We start from the raw sequence: 15,589 nt of genomic DNA on the forward strand, positions 1-15,589 counted from the left end.
TTACACTTCCGCTTCCGGTCCGTGCCCTTGGTGCTCCGCGTCCTGTGGTCCCTCACTCCGCTGCCCGGGCTTCATCTGGGGAATATGGCGGCCGTTGCGGCCAGGGTCTGGTGGCGAGGGCTCGCGGGCTCCAGAGTGGTGGCCGGGGGTAAGCGGGGGTCAGCTGGCTGAGGCCAGGGACAGAGGCAGTGGCGGGCCCAACGCGGAGGACTCCTCAGGCCTCAGCAGTGAGTCTGTGCCTCTTCTCTCGTGTGCAGGGGCTGGGCGACCCTCGGCGCTGCTGCAGTGGGTGCGGAGGGAGAGCGCTGCGGCCAACTCGCGCCGTGAGTATGTGCAGGCTGCGCTTCTCTCCTCTTGCCGCCCGGGGCTCTTCTTTCCCTTTGCCAGATGCTTGTCCTTGCTCTAAGGTCCCCTGCCCTGCGACCTGCAAATCTGTCCTTGGGGATTTGAGTGGTCTCCACCTTGCAATCAGAATCGAGCCTTCCCCGTGCCCCACACCGCTGTCTTACGGCCTTGGTTGCCCCGTCCGTTTTCACGACCCTCTCTTTCTGATTAAATTGGCAACCTTTTGAGGAACAGGAAACAAAACTCGCGCTTCAGAGAGTAGTAGTTCACCGTAATTATATGCTCACTGTATGTCAGGCACCTCACAAAGGCTTTTAGTGAAGAATGTTAGTTCTAAGGATAACTTTATGAAGTAGGTAGTATTTTACTATCCACACATAGGTCGAGAAACAACCCGACTTGGTGGTGCGCGCCATTAATCCCAGCACTTAGGAGGCTGAAGCAGGAGGACTGCAGCGATTTCAAGGCTGGCCTGGGCTACACAGTGACTTCAAAACCTGCCAGAGGGCCGGGGATTTAGCTCAGTGGTTCCGCTGCCTGCCTTGAAAGCACAAGGTCCCGAGTTCGATCCCCGGTACCAAAAAAAGCAAAAACAAAAACAAAACCCTGCCCGAACTACATAGTCCGATCCTGTCTCAAAAAAAAACAACAACAGACCAGGGGTCGGGGATTAGCTCAGTGGTTTCCCCGCTACGCAAGCGCAAGGACCTGAGTTCCATCCCAGGTACCAAAAAAAAAAAGAAAAAAAAAGAAAAAGAAAACAGACCAGGTAACTAAATTGCCCAGGATCACAGACCTAGTGAAACAGTAGGTCTGCCCATGGCCAGAGGCACAGAACTCTTCACCATTACTCCCCACCCTGTGATATGCGTGACCAGTGATTTAGGGCTGCATGAGTGAGTATATGGCAATACTAAGTGATAGTCCACATAAGCCAGCTTTGGTTTTCTACACACATCTTTCAGTAAGATGATCTGTGAGGGCTCTTAAGCTCTTACTTTGAGAATGTGGTTTAGGCTAAATGCCAAGGAGGTTAAAAAAAAAAAGCCTAATTCTGGTTCCTCTGTTTAAGAGGTGTAGTGTGGCAGGAGAGATGACTCTGTGCTGTGTTAGCAGTGTGAAGGAACAGCCGTGGACAGGTTCAAGAGGCAGATACCTCAGCTGCAATAATGAGTCTGTCCAGAGTAGGGGAGGTGATGTTCCCTCAGGTCTTCCTCACTTCCTGGTCTCTGGGAGAGAAATTTTCCACCTGCACCTTCCTTAAAGTTCTATGGGGAACCCTGCTGAGAGCTGACACCCTTTTCAAGCCCATGAGACACATACAGGTCTGGTTGCTGGCTTCTGTGCTTCTCTCATACGATTTCTTTTCTAGCCACTGTTAGGCCACAGGATGCGGTGACCCACAAGCAGCTCTCAGCTTTTGGGGAGTATGTGGCTGAAATCCTGCCCAAGTATGTCCAGCAAGTTCAGGTAATAACTCACTACTGTAGTTGGGGTCTGACTCATGAAATAGCCATGTGCTAAGACCATGTGAGAGTGGACAGCCTGGTTCCAAAGAAACCACAGATCCCTGCATCCCAAGCTTGGGCTTCTTTTCTCTCCCAAACCGAGTTATCCCAGCTGGACTTGGCTCCTTCCTGCACAGCTGTGCCTGTCTCACCCCTCCTCTGGCTGCAGGTGACCTGCTTCAATGAGCTGGAAGTCTGTATCCATCCCGATGGGGTCATTCCGGTGCTCACCTTCCTCAAGGATCACTCCAATGCACAGTTCAAATCCTTGGTTGACTTGACGGCAGTAGACATCCCAACTCGGCAGAACCGTTTTGAGGTCAGTCGAGGTGTGATGAAGTACTACCAGCTGCCTGAGGGAACCATAACCTCCTCACACACGGTTTCAAGTTGAGGCAAACAGAACATAGCAGTTAAACTAGGGCTTCAGAATCAGGTAGATGTAAGTGTGAATCCTGGCTCTGCCCCTAACTGGCTGTGTGGCCTGTGTGGCCCTTTGGGTTGGTTTGAGATGGGGTCTGGCTTATTGCCCGGGCTGGTCTTGAACTTCTGAGTGCAAGGGAGCTCCTGGTCCACCCTTTTGAGTAGCTGGGACTACAGGTATGTGCTACTAGGCCCAGTGCTGTTTGATTTTTCTGAGCTTTAGTTTTCCAATTTGCCAAATAAGGTGGTGGCAAGGAAGGGCTGGAGGCATTGGTGAAGCAGAGGAGGGGCAAGGCTTCCAAGTTCCTAGCAATTTTAGATGTCAGAAACATAGCCTGTGTGGGAGGTTTGATATTCTGTTGTCCAGCAGGTTTCTTATGCTGGTCCTGGGGATTTTTGTTAACTGGCAGAATTAGAAAGTTATTTGAGGGACAGGGATTTAGCTCAGTTGTGCTGCACCTGCCTGGCAAGTGTAAGGTCTGGAGTTCGATTCCTGGTACAAAAAAAAAAAGTCATTTGATATTGTAGGGGGATTCTTATCTTTTTAGCCTGGTGGGTTTGGGATGCTGGTTTCTTTATAGGTAGAATTACTCAAAGGAAAGACTTGGGAAAGAATGGTCAAAGCAGCAATTAAAAATAAGGTAGTGGCCGGGGTTTTAGCTCAGTGGTTCTAGCGCCTGCCTTGCAAGCGAAAGGACCCGAGTTGGATCCCCGGAACCAAAAAAAAAAAAAAATATGGTCTGAGGGGAATAGCTTAGTGCAGTGGTGGCAAACTATGGCATGTGTGCTGCACCGGGCTATTGGTATCCCTGAAAAGTCCTAAGAGGTCCACCATTGCTGGCATAGTGGTAGAGCATGAGCTTAGCATGCTCAAGGCCTTGGGTTCACATGCACGCACACACAAAAAGATACTAAATGAGAACATTCACCTTCATCCTGAAAAACAAAAGGAAAAAGCCCAGAAAGAAAGCAGCTGGGCAATCTTGAGCACAAAAAACCGAAACAGCTCTGAAGTCAGTGTGATCAAAGCTAAGGTCAACCACATACAACACCTCATGTACCATAAGAAAGCTCTCTGTCCATCAAGTGAAGGAAGTATGTGTAAGTCGTAGTTCTGAGCTTCACACAGAAGGCAAGGCTAGGTGGTGGCACACACCTGTAATCCCAGCACTCTGGAGTTTGAGGCCAGCCTGAGCTATGTAGTGAGTTCAGGGTCAGCCGGAACTACATAGCAAGACCCTGTCTCAAAAAACCAAAACAAAACAAATGGAGGGCAGGGTCACAGGTAGAACCCTAACCCACCCTGTATCCTCCCAAGGAATGCTCTCCCCAGAAACTGCCTGCGCAGACCCCTCAAGCTGTGCCCTCTTGGTCCTCCCACACCCCTGATCTCCATAGATTGTCTACAACCTGCTGTCCCTGCGCTTCAACTCCCGGATCCGTGTGAAGACCTACACGGACGAGCTGACACCCCTCGAGTCCTCGGTCTCGGTGTTCAAGGCTGCCATCTGGTATGAGAGGGAGGTGAGTTAGTGGGCGGATGGGCCCTGCCTCTGAGCCCTGCTTAGCCCTGCTGCACTGCTCTACTAAGAACATCTCCTTTTGAGGTCTGGGACATGTTCGGAGTCTTCTTTGCTAACCACCCTGACCTGAGGAGGATCCTGACAGATTATGGCTTTGAGGGGCATCCCTTCCGGAAGGACTTCCCCCTGTCTGGCTATGTTGAGGTAGGAGCTGTGGAATGGGGGTAGTAGGCGCAGGAACCTGGGGGTCCTGGGCCCGGCAGGTGTGTGGTCTATGGATGGTGGTAGCATAGAGCTGGGCTTGGGATCCAAGTCCCAGCCTCACTTTGTAATCTGGGACAAGCTACTCCACTGGCCCGTGACTCAGTTTCCTCATCGGAGGCATAGTCACAGTAACAGCACTTGCAGGATGCATGTGTCAAGCCTGGTGCGCTGTAACCTCAGTCAACCAGAGGTTATGGTCTTTCTGTAATGGTCATTCTGATGAGAAGGGCAGCCTTCAGGACACAGTTGGCCCCCAAACCTGAAGGGAGAGGGATGTTTTGGCCCAGGAAGGTGTTTGGTAGGCAGTCTGATGGGGCTGGCAGCAGGGAGAGGTAGAGGCCATCTTGGACTCGCATGCACTAGCTGGCTCGAGTGTGACCTGATGAGTGATGGGTGTGGATGGAGACTTGCTGACAGAGCCTGGAAAGAGGGTGAGATGAGTCAAGGACATAGCTGTGCATAGTGGCACATGCCTGTAATCCCAGCACCCAGGAGGCTGAGACAGGAGGCTCACCACAAGTTCAAGCCCAGTCTGGGCTATGTAGTGAGTTAAGGCCAGCCTGGACTATACAGTGAGACCCTGTCTCAGGAAAATAAAGGTCAAGAACAGAGGGCCAGGGGCTGGGGGTTCCCCATGGTGCTTCTCAGTACCCACCTGCCTGTGTTCCTGCAGTTACGCTATGACGATGAGGTGAAGCGTGTGGTGGCAGAGCCAGTGGAGCTGGCCCAAGAGTTCCGCAAGTTTGACCTAAACAGCCCTTGGGAGGCTTTCCCTGCCTACCGTCAGCCCCCTGAGACTCCCAAGCTCCAAGCTGGAGACCAGAAGCCCGAAGCCAAGTAGCCCTCAGGAGGCATTCGGGTCCTGGAGAGTGCCCTTCCTGCCTGCCATGGAGACTGTAAATAAATTCCTGCCTGGACTTGTGCCTGCTGTGTGCTTAAAGGGCAGAGGAGACCCTGCCTTGGAAGCAGGGAGGCCGTGATGGGACTCTAGCCAGCTTCCAGAGTGCCCCGAAGGCCTGGGTACATCACTTTTCTGCTTCTTGAGACAGGGTCTTGCTGTGTAGTTCAGGTTGGCCTTGAGCCTGCAGTGATTCACGTACCACCACATCCGACTGGGGTGTTTCTGAGGGATTTTCTAAGTGCGCGCAGTGCACAAGGTTGGAGATGGGTGTGGCGTGGCCCCAGTGAGAGCTGAGGGCTATCGGCAGCTCCTGGAGAAAGCCTGCATCTCAGCAGTCTCTGGTGGCAGCTGACGGGTCTGGGAGCATGGGCGGAACCCCCCCATGAGGAGGGAGCACTGGGCTCTGTCCCCCTGGTACCTCACAGCTCACTCACCGTCCCACCGAAGGACTGGGCTCTGCAGCTGATGCTCGGTGGCTGAGGGTCTCCCTGGAGTGCACTGGGCTGGGTGTCATGCTGGCCTCGGTAGCTGATGTTTTAGGAGTGAAGACAGGAAGGCAGGATCACTGCCAGAGGTATTTCCTTGGCCAGGGAAGGCCAAGCCAAAGCTGGCTGCTACAAACGCCTTTTTCCATTAACTACGCATCCCACCCGTCTGGCAAAGCAGAGTCCTCATTCCTAAGGCGTGGAAAAGCCCCTGGGAGGTGACAAGGCCACAGCCAGCCCCGCCCCGGAGCCTGACACGCAGAGTGGAGCCTGAGCAGTTGGTGGGAAGTTGGGAGTGTAGCTGTGGTTGGCAGATGAGGGGCCGCAGCTGCTAGAGCGAGTGAGACTCAGGATGCAGTGCAGCATGGCCAGGACCCTTTATCTGGTGGCTGCCATTTGTCTCCTCCCTGGGGTGACTCCGACCCAGCACCTTGCAGGTAACGGGGCCTCAGGGGCAGAGCGTTGAAGGGCAGAGAGCTGTAGGCTGGTGGGGACCAGACGGCTGGGTGTTGCAGTAGGTGATGGTGTGGACCGAAGGCCCAGAACCAAGCAACTCCACAGAGCCCTGGAGATGCCCTGGTGACCTGGCTCCAGACAGTTGGGCCCTGGGCTTGTGCCGGCTGATGTCCACAGCAGGGTCTTCTGGTCTGGGGACAGTCACTGCAAGGCGAGGCAGCACTGCACGGTGGGGGGACAGAAGACACTGCCCCATCCCATCCTCCTCACCTTACACACCATCTAATACTGAAGAGTCGTGGCAAACAGTATGCCCTTCCCAAAGAGGTCCTTGTCCTTGGTGGAGGGTCACTGGCATTGAGGTCACAGTGTCCCCAGATGACTGCAGGGAGGGAAGGTGGATGGGAATAGCCCTGGGACCCACTGGCTTGGGGCTTTTTACCAAGGCCATTGTGCACAGAGAGGAGCCCTGGGCATTTGGCAGGATGGTGATGGGGCTTGTTGTCATTCTCTGGAGTCCTAAGGCCCAGACCTGGGAGGGTGGGTGTCTGTGTGTCTGTGTGCACAGGGTGCAGGGCCTGAGCTGGCACTCCTGCCCTTTGCAGAAGATGAGCCAGAGGGGCCCTCCTGGCAGCTGGGAGCACTGGGCTGTTCAGGGTGGAGGGTGCAGGGCCTGAGTCCTCTCTGCTGTCCCAGGGCAGCCCATGGACAGCACCGGCATGGGAGGTGGCCTGAAGGAGCCAGAGGCACCGGAAGTGATGCTTGAGGTCATTCCCCAGCCCGGGACATGGGGGTGGGAGTGTCCAGTGGTCTCTAAGCTCAAGGTCGGGAAGCCAAATGTCTCCTCATGGGTCCACCAGGGTGGGGGCAGCCCAGCCTGGGTCCTATGCCTGCTTACACCCCACCGGCCCACTCTTGCTTCCTGCCCCCCTCCTGCTCCCTGCCCCCCTCCCTGGCCACAGTCACCCCTGAAATGGCTTCCCTTGCAGCTGCTCTGGGCTGGTCTGGAACTGGACGTCACGGGGCAGCTGGACATCCAGGACGAGGAGCTGGCGTCCACACGCCCAGGCCACCGCCTCAGGCTCCTCCTGCAGCAGCTCGTGCCCAGGGACTTAGAGGGCACTGAGCAGCGGCCGCAGCAGCTCCAGGGTGTCCGGGAGGGACCTCCCCTTAGCCCTTGGGACTTTGAGCAACTGCTCCTCACAGGCCTATCCTGCATCTACCGGCTCCATGCAGCCAGCGAGGCTGAGGAGATGGGTCGTTGGGCCCATGTCTTCACCCTCCTGGCACAGGAAGTGCTCTGGGACCTGTGCAAGGGCTTCTGTCCCCAGGGTCAGCCCCCTTCACTGGGGCCCTGGGCCTCCATCCTTGACCCCGCCCCTTGACCCCTCCCTTTCACCTGCCATCTCCTCTTCCTGGCACCTCCCCCTCGACCTGATCCAGACCCATGCTGGGCAGGGGGTCTCACCTGACACCTGGACCTTCCTACTCAGAGCTCCGGGCTGGACTTGCACCCTGGGTACCCCCACCCTGATGCTTACCCCACCTTGTTCTCTGGACCTGGAAAGCCGGTAAGTCCAGGCCCTGGGTCCAGGCAGCAGGCACACAGCCAAAGGCAGGCATGTAGGTAGAGTGTGCGAGCGTGCATATGTGGGAGCCAGGTATCGGGACTGAGAAGTGTGTTTAAGCAATGGAAAGGGAAACTGCTCTGAGCAAGCTCAGGGCTGATTCTCCAACTCCCAGCCCCAGGCAATCTGGGAGAGGCCCTGTGGAATCCCAGCACTCAGTCCTGATTCCCATATTCCCTTCAAGCCTGACCAGGCTCTGCTCCCCACCACCATCCCCAGTTCCCCATCTGGGCCTGTGCACAGAGGACTTCTCAAGCATTTCTCTGTGGAGGGAAGGAAAGCAGGTGGAAGAACATTACATCTTTGGGGAGGGAGAAAAAAATGACTTTGGTTCCAGGTCAACAAGCCTCCCATGAACATCTCAGCAAGAACAAGGCTGGAAGGGGACCCACCCACTCAGACTAGCTGGGGGAGGCCGCTGACTGTAGTTCTTCCCATAAAAGACTCTGCTCTGGCCTCCTGGGGCATATGTGTCATTCTTCTGCAGAAGCTGTCTAAGGATGTCCTGTCATATCACCCTTGTCCTGGGAGGGCAGGAGGCTGGGCAACTGTGCATCAACCCTTCACCCCATTCCCACACCCTGCTGGAAGAAACATGCTGTTTCCTTCTATCCTAGCTTTACATTGGGAAGCTGTCCCTTGTCATAAACAGAAATCAGAAGGGCCCTAAGAATAAGGCTGTAAATCAGCAGGTGCGGTGGCACACATCTGTAATCCCAGCACTCAGGAAGACCGAGGCAGGAGGATCACAAGTTCAAGTCTAGCCCGACCAATTTATTTACCCAGACCCTGTCTCCAAATAAAAAATACAAGGCGGGGCGGGGGGTGGGAGCGCTGGGGATGTAGCTCAGCACGAAGGGCTGGGTTCAATCCCGAGTATACCAGAAAAACAAAATCAAGAGGGACCGACTGAACAAGGACACAGGGTTCGGCCCACCACAGGGTAGGCGACTATGCTTCACATTCCCACTCACACCCTGGCAACCTGACCCCGAACCCGACCCCGACCCGAGCTGCAGTGCTCAGCGCGCCCCGGGTAAGAGAAGCCGCACAGTGAGGACCGCGCAGGCGCACTTTATTGGTGGAGATAAGCGCGGGGTCCCCGCATGCACGCCCCGCACCCGGCCCGACCCTGGTCCCTGTCCCCTCTCAGGCGGCCTCAGAGCTCTGGGTCGCCGTCAGCGGTGAGGTCGGGGTACACCAGGAAGCCAGAGAAGGTGATGTACTTGCCGTGGTTGCTGTAGGCGCCGTAGCCATCGTGGTCGTGGCTGAGCAGCCACACGGCGTCACCGCGCCGCAGCGGCAGCATCACGCTTTGGCTCTGCATCTCGCGGCGCCGCGAGGCGCCGTCGTCGTAGATCATGGCCTGCACCTCATCGCGGTTCTTCATCAGCTTCACCGACAGCGTCTTGCGCGGCATCTTGCCCAGCGTGAAAGAGAAGAAGTAGGCGCCAGGCAGGCGGCAGCGGAACACGCCGGCCGCCGCGTCGAAGTCGCCGCCGATGTTGACGAGCTCGGTGTCAAAGGCGAGCGGCCGGTGTCGAGGCCCTGGGCTCGCGTCCGCGCCCACTAGACTGCGCGTGCGCGCCGCCGAGAAGGCAGAGCGCGGCTCCGAGGGCGCATGCGCGGGCGCGTCGGCATCGGCGTACACCAGGTAGCCGCTGAAGGTGGCGCCCGGCGAGCCCAGCGCGTACTGTGGGGCGCCGTGCAGGCGCAGCCACACCGTGTCGCCATAGTCGAGCTGCAGCATGGCGCTCTGGCTGGCGGCGCGCCTTGTGCTGGGCCGGCGCTGCTCGTCGAAGGCCAGCGCCTGCACCTCGTCGCGGTTGCGCACCAGCATCACCGACAGGCTCTTGTGAGGGGCCTTGCCGGCCGTGAAAGAAAAGAAGTAGGCGCCCGGCACGCGGCAGCGGAAGCGCCCTGTGGCCGCGTCGAAGTCGCCACCGATGTTCACCAGCACTTTGTCGAAGGTCACAGCCATCTCCGACGTGCCCTCCAGCGGCGTGGTGCGGGCCGCTGAGAAGGCCGAGCGCAGCCCCAAGGAGCCTGGCTCGGGGGCTGGGCCCAGGGCCCAGCAGGTAGCTGGACCCAGCAGGCCAAGCAGGAGAAGCAGCATGGCTCCTGGGGAGACAGGCGGGAGAGGGGAACATGGCGCCTGGAACTGATCGCAGACGGGGTGCTCTTCCTAGCCCTGCCCCGGACCCAAGGATCGCTGTCAGCTTTCCTGCAACCAGGGCTAGGTCAGCACCCCCCACACTTGTCAGCATCTCAGAGTCACACGGAGGGCCTATTAAAATAGACACGGCCTGTCAAGTGCGAGGTCCCGAATGCGATCCCCCGTACCAAGAAACAACTAAAACAGACAGGGCATGGTGGTGCACACCTGCAATCTCAGCAGTTTGGGAGGCTGAGACTAGAGTATCACTGCCTGTTTGAGGCTTGCCTGGGCTACATAGTGAGTTCAAGGTCAGCCTGAACTACATGGAGAGATCTTGTCTCAAAACAAAACAAATAAAAAACCCCCAAATAAATAGCACATAGCCGTGGTGATGCACATCTGCAAGTTGAAGGCAAGGCTGGGCAACTTACAGACTTAGTGAGGCCCTGTCTCAAAATAAAAAGGGCTAGGAATGCAGCTCAGAGCCACGGCTCTGGGTTCACTCCCCAATTATCATGAAAACACACACGCACAGCTGGGCCCATCCCAGAGTCTGGGCGGAGGCCTGGGAATGTGCACATCTGACAATCGGGATGGCTGCTGCATTTCAGAACTGAGGCCAGTGATTCTCCACCTCTCTTTCCTTCCTTTAAGCATGAACCTCCTCTCGGGTGGATGCTGCACACACATAGCACAGACAAGCAGAACTCAGGCGGTGGCCCAGGAGGCCTGCAGCCCTGTGTGCCCAGCCCACCTGTCTGCCCCTCGGCACTCTTGGCTCTGGTAGCACAGGGGTGACCAGAGCATGCTAAGTGTCCCTCAGCCTGTGGTTTGCTGCATTTTCCTGTAGTCCCCTCTGGTCCGTGGCCTTCCCATCAAGGCAGGCACTAGCTCTTGGGACCAGTCTCCACCATGACAGTGACTGTTTCAGATCCTCTGCGTAGGAAAGGAAATGGCCTTTCCCTGACCCCTCCTGACCCTCACAAAGGGTCTCTGACCCAGGCATCCTTCCTGCCCAGAGGAGGCCAGAACAGTTGGGATTTGAGGCAGCTCCCCCACCGTGAAATCAGAGGGAAAGGGAGGTGACGGTCCTGTGGGGCAGAAGAGACCCAGGGGGTGCTGGACAGGAAAGGGAGCAAAGTTCTGGCAGGGCCTTGGTAAAGCTGTGAAGCCACCCCCTGACTTTGTTCCTCAGAGGTGGAACTGAATGCACAGATACCTAGATCTGAGCTCACATCCTGCTCCCCAGGCTCAGGCTGTGAGCCCTCAGGGAGCTTCTGAATCTCTCTGGGCTCCGTGTAACGAGCAGGGACCTGCTTCACCAGCTCGCTGAGAGGACTTGGAGATGGCAGATGAGGGCTTGCAAACACCAGCACTATCCAGGTGGCCCTGGGAGAGGCCGCAATTGAGTCCTTGACATCAGGGTGAGGGACTCGGGAACCCCTGCCCCTGAGAGGAGGGTGGCAGGGTGCACGGGATCCCATTGCTCGTCCTAGGAGGGCAGAACCCTAAAGGCAGTAACGCTAAGCAGGAGACAGAGCTGGACAAGAGCTTCTCTGGGAAACGCCCTGTTGTGTGTGTGGCTCTGTGTTGCCTGGAGCCGCCAGGGGCCTGCTGAGCGGAGTTGCCAGGTACAGGCCAGCAGATGTGGCCTTCCCCAGGCCAGGTGTTCATCTGAGGGCTGTGAGAGCTGGAATGTAGCCAGGATGCTGGAGCAGCACCTGGCAAACTTCTCACCTTAGGGACCCAAGCCACCAGCCCCTAGGGATGCGGTACTCTAACTCTGAAAAAGCACCCTATGGGTGACGATGTTCTTCCTTGGTGAGGGCTGAGAGAAGGGCTGGTCTCTAGTGGTGCAGGTTTCACCTCAAAAGTATCCGGTACATTCCCTTCCACAAAACTCCTTTCAGCTGGGTGTGAGGCAGGAGAATCGCCTCAAGTTTAAGCTCAGCCTGGACTACATGGAAGTTCAAGGCCAACCTGAACACCAAGACCCCGTCTCAGGTGGGGATTTAGCTCAGTGGCACCGCCCCTGGCTCAAATGCCCAAGGTCATGAGTTCAATCTCTGGTACCCCCTACCCAAAAAAAGACCTCGTCTCAAAAACCAAACCAAACCAAACCAAAGAACCAAAGCTCTTTTGGACACATCCGGTCTTGGCGACCTTGGGGGGTGACCACTCTCTTGATTTGTAGATGAGAACGCTGAGGTCTAACAAGAGGGGCACATTCCAGGCCAAGGTCATCCCCAGAGGACTAAGGCAGGGCTTGCAAAGAGGTTTGCTGACTCCAAATTCGGGCTGCCTTCCTTCCCACTACTCTTGTCTTTTAGACAGGGGTTATCTCCAGATAACCTGTCCCCTGCCTCAGTTTCTCTTTTCTGCAAACACAGGAGAAGAGGCGAGGGGACTGCATAGTAGGAGCAACCGTGAAGGAGAAAACAAGCAAGTGAAGCAAACAAAAGCAAACCAAAAATCCTCTCCAGCATTCCGTCTCAGGGCGCAGGGCTGCTTTCTTTCCTAGCTGCTCCCTTCCAAGAGCCCCTGCCTGCCTGACCCCAGCCACCTCCCGCCGGTGCCACACGATGATCCCACGCTGCGGTTCCCAGCCTCCGGGGCCCTGGGTCCCCTTCTCGGCTGGGCCCCCTCCCCAGCAGATGGGGTTCAGGAGGGAGGAAATGGCAGTTCCCGGCCCTGTGCAGGTGAGGAGGCTCCACACACACGGGCATCTTCAAAGAGCAAAACTGGGACAGGCGTCGGGCAGCCCCGGAGCCCGGGCACCAGGCGCGGATGTCCGGGAGCGGGCGTCTCCGAGCCCCCCGTCCCCACCCCAGCTCAACCCCCATCAGCCCCGAAATTCATCCTTTTCTCGTGAAAAGTTCCCCCTCCCCGGCAAGGGCGCCCGAAACCTTCCACCCTCCGGAGCGCAAGCCCTTGAGCCTCCTCTACGCCAAAGCGCCCTGATGCCCCTTTCAAGAGATGGAGCCAGGCCGGCGCCCCCACCCCCGCGCCACGAGGCGGGGACCCAGGCTCCGGCTGCCAGTCGCGCTCACCTGGCCGCGGCGCTGGGCTCGGTTCGGTCCGCGCTGCGATCCGCCTCGGGCTCGGGCTGCGCGCGGGGCGGGCGCTGGGGCTGCGGACTGACCACGCTGCAGCTGGGCGCCGGGACCCCGGGACGGCGAGCGGACGGCCGGGGGAGGGGAGCACGGCCACGCGGGAGGAGCGGGCGGCGGGGGGAGGGGCAGGCGGCGCACGGAGCCTGCGCCGAGCGCGGGACCCTCCCCAGCCAGACCTCGGCGCCGCGACCTCTGGGTCTGCGCAGCAGGCGGCACTGACCATGTTAGCAGATGGGGAAACTGAGGCCCGAGGCAGCGCCCAAACGGGCACTGTACAGATCAGCTTCCTCGGCGGTTTGGGGAGGGGAGGACGGGAGCAGCACACAGGCTGGGCAGTCTCCGGGCGCAGAGACGCGGACGGGCAGGGTAGACGAGGACAGACGTCCAGCCTGAGCGGCCTCGGGGCCAGGGGCTGAAGGAAGACAAGCGGGTCAGCGTCGCCGCCCGCCGGGGAGGAAGGCTTAAAGCGCCCTGGTTTCTGTCCTCGCCTCCAGCTGTGAAAATGCCCACAGCGCCAGGCGCAGGAGGAAGACAAAGGCTTCGACATCAGCAGGTCGGAGCGTCCCTCCCGGAGGGATGACACGGAGGGGGTCCCTGGGCAGGACCGAAATCTCTGCTGCACAGGGCCCCGCTGGGGAGGGTTGGGAAGGGCAGAGGGGGACACGGACACCCTGCCCCGCGGGGCCCCTGCCCTTGGCTGTGGGCCTGGGCTGTGGAGGTGGCAGCTTGGGGACTTGCGCTGCGGTCCTGACTCCAGGACGGTCCCCCTGCTGGGGCTCTGCCCTCTGGAGCATCCCTTCTGGAACTCTGCAGACATCCCTGGGCCCAGTCCTCTGTGCAGAGAGTGCCTGGCGGTCCTAAGAGGGTGGTGAAGCTTCCAGGCCACAGCAGTGAATGGGGGGAATGGGGGAAAGGCGGCAAACTTGTGCAGTGAAGGAAGTGTTTCCAGCTGGCTGGGGGAGCGGGGGGGGGGGGGAACAAGGCAAAGCACCCCTCTGGCCCTTGGCTGACCACAGCTATCTGCTTCACCATCTTGAAAATCTTGTGCCACAGCCTGTGGGAGGGCAGGAGGCAGGGTCAGGGTGGGACAGGGCACACAGGGAGGGACAGGAGGGCTGGGCAAGGCTGGAAGCCGACCTGTGGCACCCCCTACTGTCTTAGGGCATGGTACCCCTCTGCACCAGCAGAGTAGGGTGGCCCACTTTTTGTTTTTTTTTTTTTGAGACAGGGTCTTGCTATGTAGTCAACTCATTATGTAGCCCAGGTTGGCTGCAAACATGGGGGGATCTTCCTGCCTCAGCCTCCCAAGGGCTGGGATTACAGCTTCGTGCCACCACAGCTGGCTGGAATAGCTCTTTTAAAGGTGTGATTCCAATAGTGTGCCAGTTTGGTGGGGGCCAGATCAATCAACCCCAACTGGCACCTATAGTCCCAACCACTCGGAAGACTGAGGCAGGAGGATCACTTAAACCTAGGAGTTCCAAACCAGCTTGGGTAACATGATGAGACCCACTCTCAAAGAAACAAAACAAACCAAAAAATCCCAGCACTCAGGAGGCTGAAGCAGGAGGATCAGTGTGAGTTCAAGGCCAGTCTGAAATAGTGAGACCATCTCAAAAAGTCAAAAACTGGAACAAGGGCTGGGGATTTAACTCAGTGGTTCCGGCGCCTGCCTCACAAGTGTAAGGTTCCCAAGTTTGATCCCCGGTATCAAAAAAAAAAAAAAAACTGGAACAAAACAAAAAAATACAAATCCAAAGTGAGGTCTGACTGGAGCTGGGAGTCATTGACACTTATCCTGGGCCCCAGAAAAGAGCCCTCACTAGAGAAGTCAGGGTGGAGCAGAGGCAGACAACACAGGACTGCTGGGAAGGCGAAGCTATGGGGAAGGGACAGGAAAAGATGGTGCCAGGAGCTGGTGGGTGTGGAGGGCAGCCCAGGGTGTAAGGCCACCAGAGCGGAAGTCCAGGGCACCAGAGGGGACAGTAGGAGTGGAGGGCAGCGGGGCTCAGAGCATAGAGCCCCAGGGTCGGTTGTGGTTCTTGTGTGCTGGCACTCTGTGGTACAACCAGAGTGACTTTTTTTTTGGTACCGGGGATCGAACTCAGGACCTTGCACTTGCAAAGCAGGTGGTGGAACCACTGAGCTAAATCACTGGCCCAACCAGAGTGATTTTAACAGCAGTACTGTGGTCATCCATCCACACTCCCAGGGCTGCCTGGGTTCACCTGCCCACAGCTCCTGAACCTGCTCCTGCTCCCTGGGTGTTTTAGTTAACTTCCCCAACTCTGGGACACAGTAACCAACACCCCAGTCTTGAAGGAGGACAGGTTGATTTGGGCTCATGATTTCAGCAGGTTTGGTCCATGGCCCACCAGCTCCAAGGCAGAAACAACATGGTGGAAGGGAATAGCTAAGAAAAACTGTTAGACTCCTGGCAGCCAGAGACCAGTGAGAGAAGAGAGGAGCTGGGAACAAGAACACACCTTTCCTGGCCACATTTCCAGTGACTACCTCCCAGCAGGCCCCACCATTGAGCATGAGACTCTGGGGGTACATTTTAGATCTAAATCATAACATGTCACCTCTGGTCCCCAAAAGGCTCATGTCTTCCTCATTATACAAAGAGCCTTTAGTCCCTAAGAGTTGCCAAAGTCTTAACAGTTCCAGCATTGCTGAAAAGTTCATCCAAAGTCTCTGAGACTCAAGGCAAACTGTTAGCTGTGAAAAATCAAAAACAAAGTTAAATACTTCCAATGTACAATAACACATGGTAGGGCTGGGG

General features: G+C 57.2%; 3 protein-coding genes across 5 annotated transcripts; 2 read left to right on the forward strand and 1 right to left on the reverse strand.

The window, feature by feature from the left end:
* The first annotated feature begins 11 nt into the window (after positions 1–11).
* Positions 12–4,980, forward strand: Ndufs3 (NADH:ubiquinone oxidoreductase core subunit S3). The gene is made up of 7 exons (XM_004851822.4): positions 12–148; positions 258–323; positions 1,718–1,815; positions 2,023–2,172; positions 3,675–3,800; positions 3,884–4,003; positions 4,737–4,980. The coding sequence occupies exons 1-7, from the start codon at positions 85–87 to the stop codon at positions 4,902–4,904; spliced, it is 792 nt and encodes a 263-aa protein (XP_004851879.2). The 5' UTR covers positions 12–84; the 3' UTR covers positions 4,905–4,980.
* On the forward strand, positions 4,898–7,989 carry Fam180b (family with sequence similarity 180 member B). Of its 3 annotated transcripts, none has more exons than XM_087205120.1 (3): positions 4,898–5,083; positions 6,607–6,672; positions 6,895–7,989. In XM_087205120.1, exons 2-3 carry the CDS (start codon positions 6,610–6,612, stop codon positions 7,288–7,290), a joined length of 459 nt encoding a protein of 152 aa, XP_087061246.1. In that variant the 5' UTR covers positions 4,898–5,083; positions 6,607–6,609; the 3' UTR covers positions 7,291–7,989. The 3 variants fall into 3 exon arrangements, with proteins under 3 accessions (XP_087061246.1, XP_021119832.1, XP_004851872.1); XM_021264173.2 differs by having other exon boundaries at positions 4,901–5,083; positions 6,602–6,672; XM_004851815.4 differs by lacking the exon at positions 4,898–5,083 and adding an exon at positions 5,145–5,886 and having other exon boundaries at positions 6,602–6,672.
* A 290-nt stretch (positions 7,990–8,279) lies between these two features.
* C1qtnf4 (C1q and TNF related 4) lies at positions 8,280–14,511 on the reverse strand. The gene is made up of 2 exons (XM_004851814.4): positions 12,742–14,511; positions 8,280–9,654 (listed from the first exon to the last, which is right to left on the reverse strand). The coding sequence occupies exons 1-2, from the start codon at positions 13,619–13,621 to the stop codon at positions 8,693–8,695; spliced, it is 1,842 nt and encodes a 613-aa protein (XP_004851871.4). The 5' UTR covers positions 13,622–14,511; the 3' UTR covers positions 8,280–8,692.
* Positions 14,512–15,589: the final 1,078 nt, after the last annotated feature.

The sequence above is a fragment of the Heterocephalus glaber genome, unplaced genomic scaffold, assembly GCF_053883595.1.
Source record: "Heterocephalus glaber isolate CG9 unplaced genomic scaffold, H.glaber_assembly_v1.0 deba00000594, whole genome shotgun sequence".
Classification (NCBI taxonomy): Eukaryota; Metazoa; Chordata; class Mammalia; order Rodentia; family Bathyergidae; genus Heterocephalus; species Heterocephalus glaber.

What these genes read in the sequence shown, in the direction of transcription:
- Fam180b (XM_004851815.4), top strand. Translation starts at nt 5,802, where the DNA reads ATGCAGTGCAGCATGGCCAGGACCCTTTATCTGGTGGCTGCCATTTGT. An exon ending in TCCGACCCAGCACCTTGCAG is followed by an intron (nt 5,887 to 6,601) that starts GTAACGGGGCCT and finishes CTGCTGTCCCAG; the next exon opens with GGCAGCCCATGGACAGCACC. An exon ending in CACCGGAAGTGATGCTTGAG is followed by an intron (nt 6,673 to 6,894) that starts GTCATTCCCCAG and finishes CTTCCCTTGCAG; the next exon opens with CTGCTCTGGGCTGGTCTGGA.
- C1qtnf4 (XM_004851814.4), bottom strand. Translation starts at nt 13,621, where the DNA reads ATGTCTGCAGAGTTCCAGAAGGGATGCTCCAGAGGGCAGAGCCCCAGC. An exon ending in GAGCCCAGCGCCGCGGCCAG is followed by an intron (nt 9,655 to 12,741) that starts GTGAGCGCGACT and finishes CTGTCTCCCCAG; the next exon opens with GAGCCATGCTGCTTCTCCTG.
- Ndufs3 (XM_004851822.4), top strand. Translation starts at nt 85, where the DNA reads ATGGCGGCCGTTGCGGCCAGGGTCTGGTGGCGAGGGCTCGCGGGCTCC. An exon ending in AGTATGTCCAGCAAGTTCAG is followed by an intron (nt 1,816 to 2,022) that starts GTAATAACTCAC and finishes CTCTGGCTGCAG; the next exon opens with GTGACCTGCTTCAATGAGCT. An exon ending in CCCTGTCTGGCTATGTTGAG is followed by an intron (nt 4,004 to 4,736) that starts GTAGGAGCTGTG and finishes GTGTTCCTGCAG; the next exon opens with TTACGCTATGACGATGAGGT.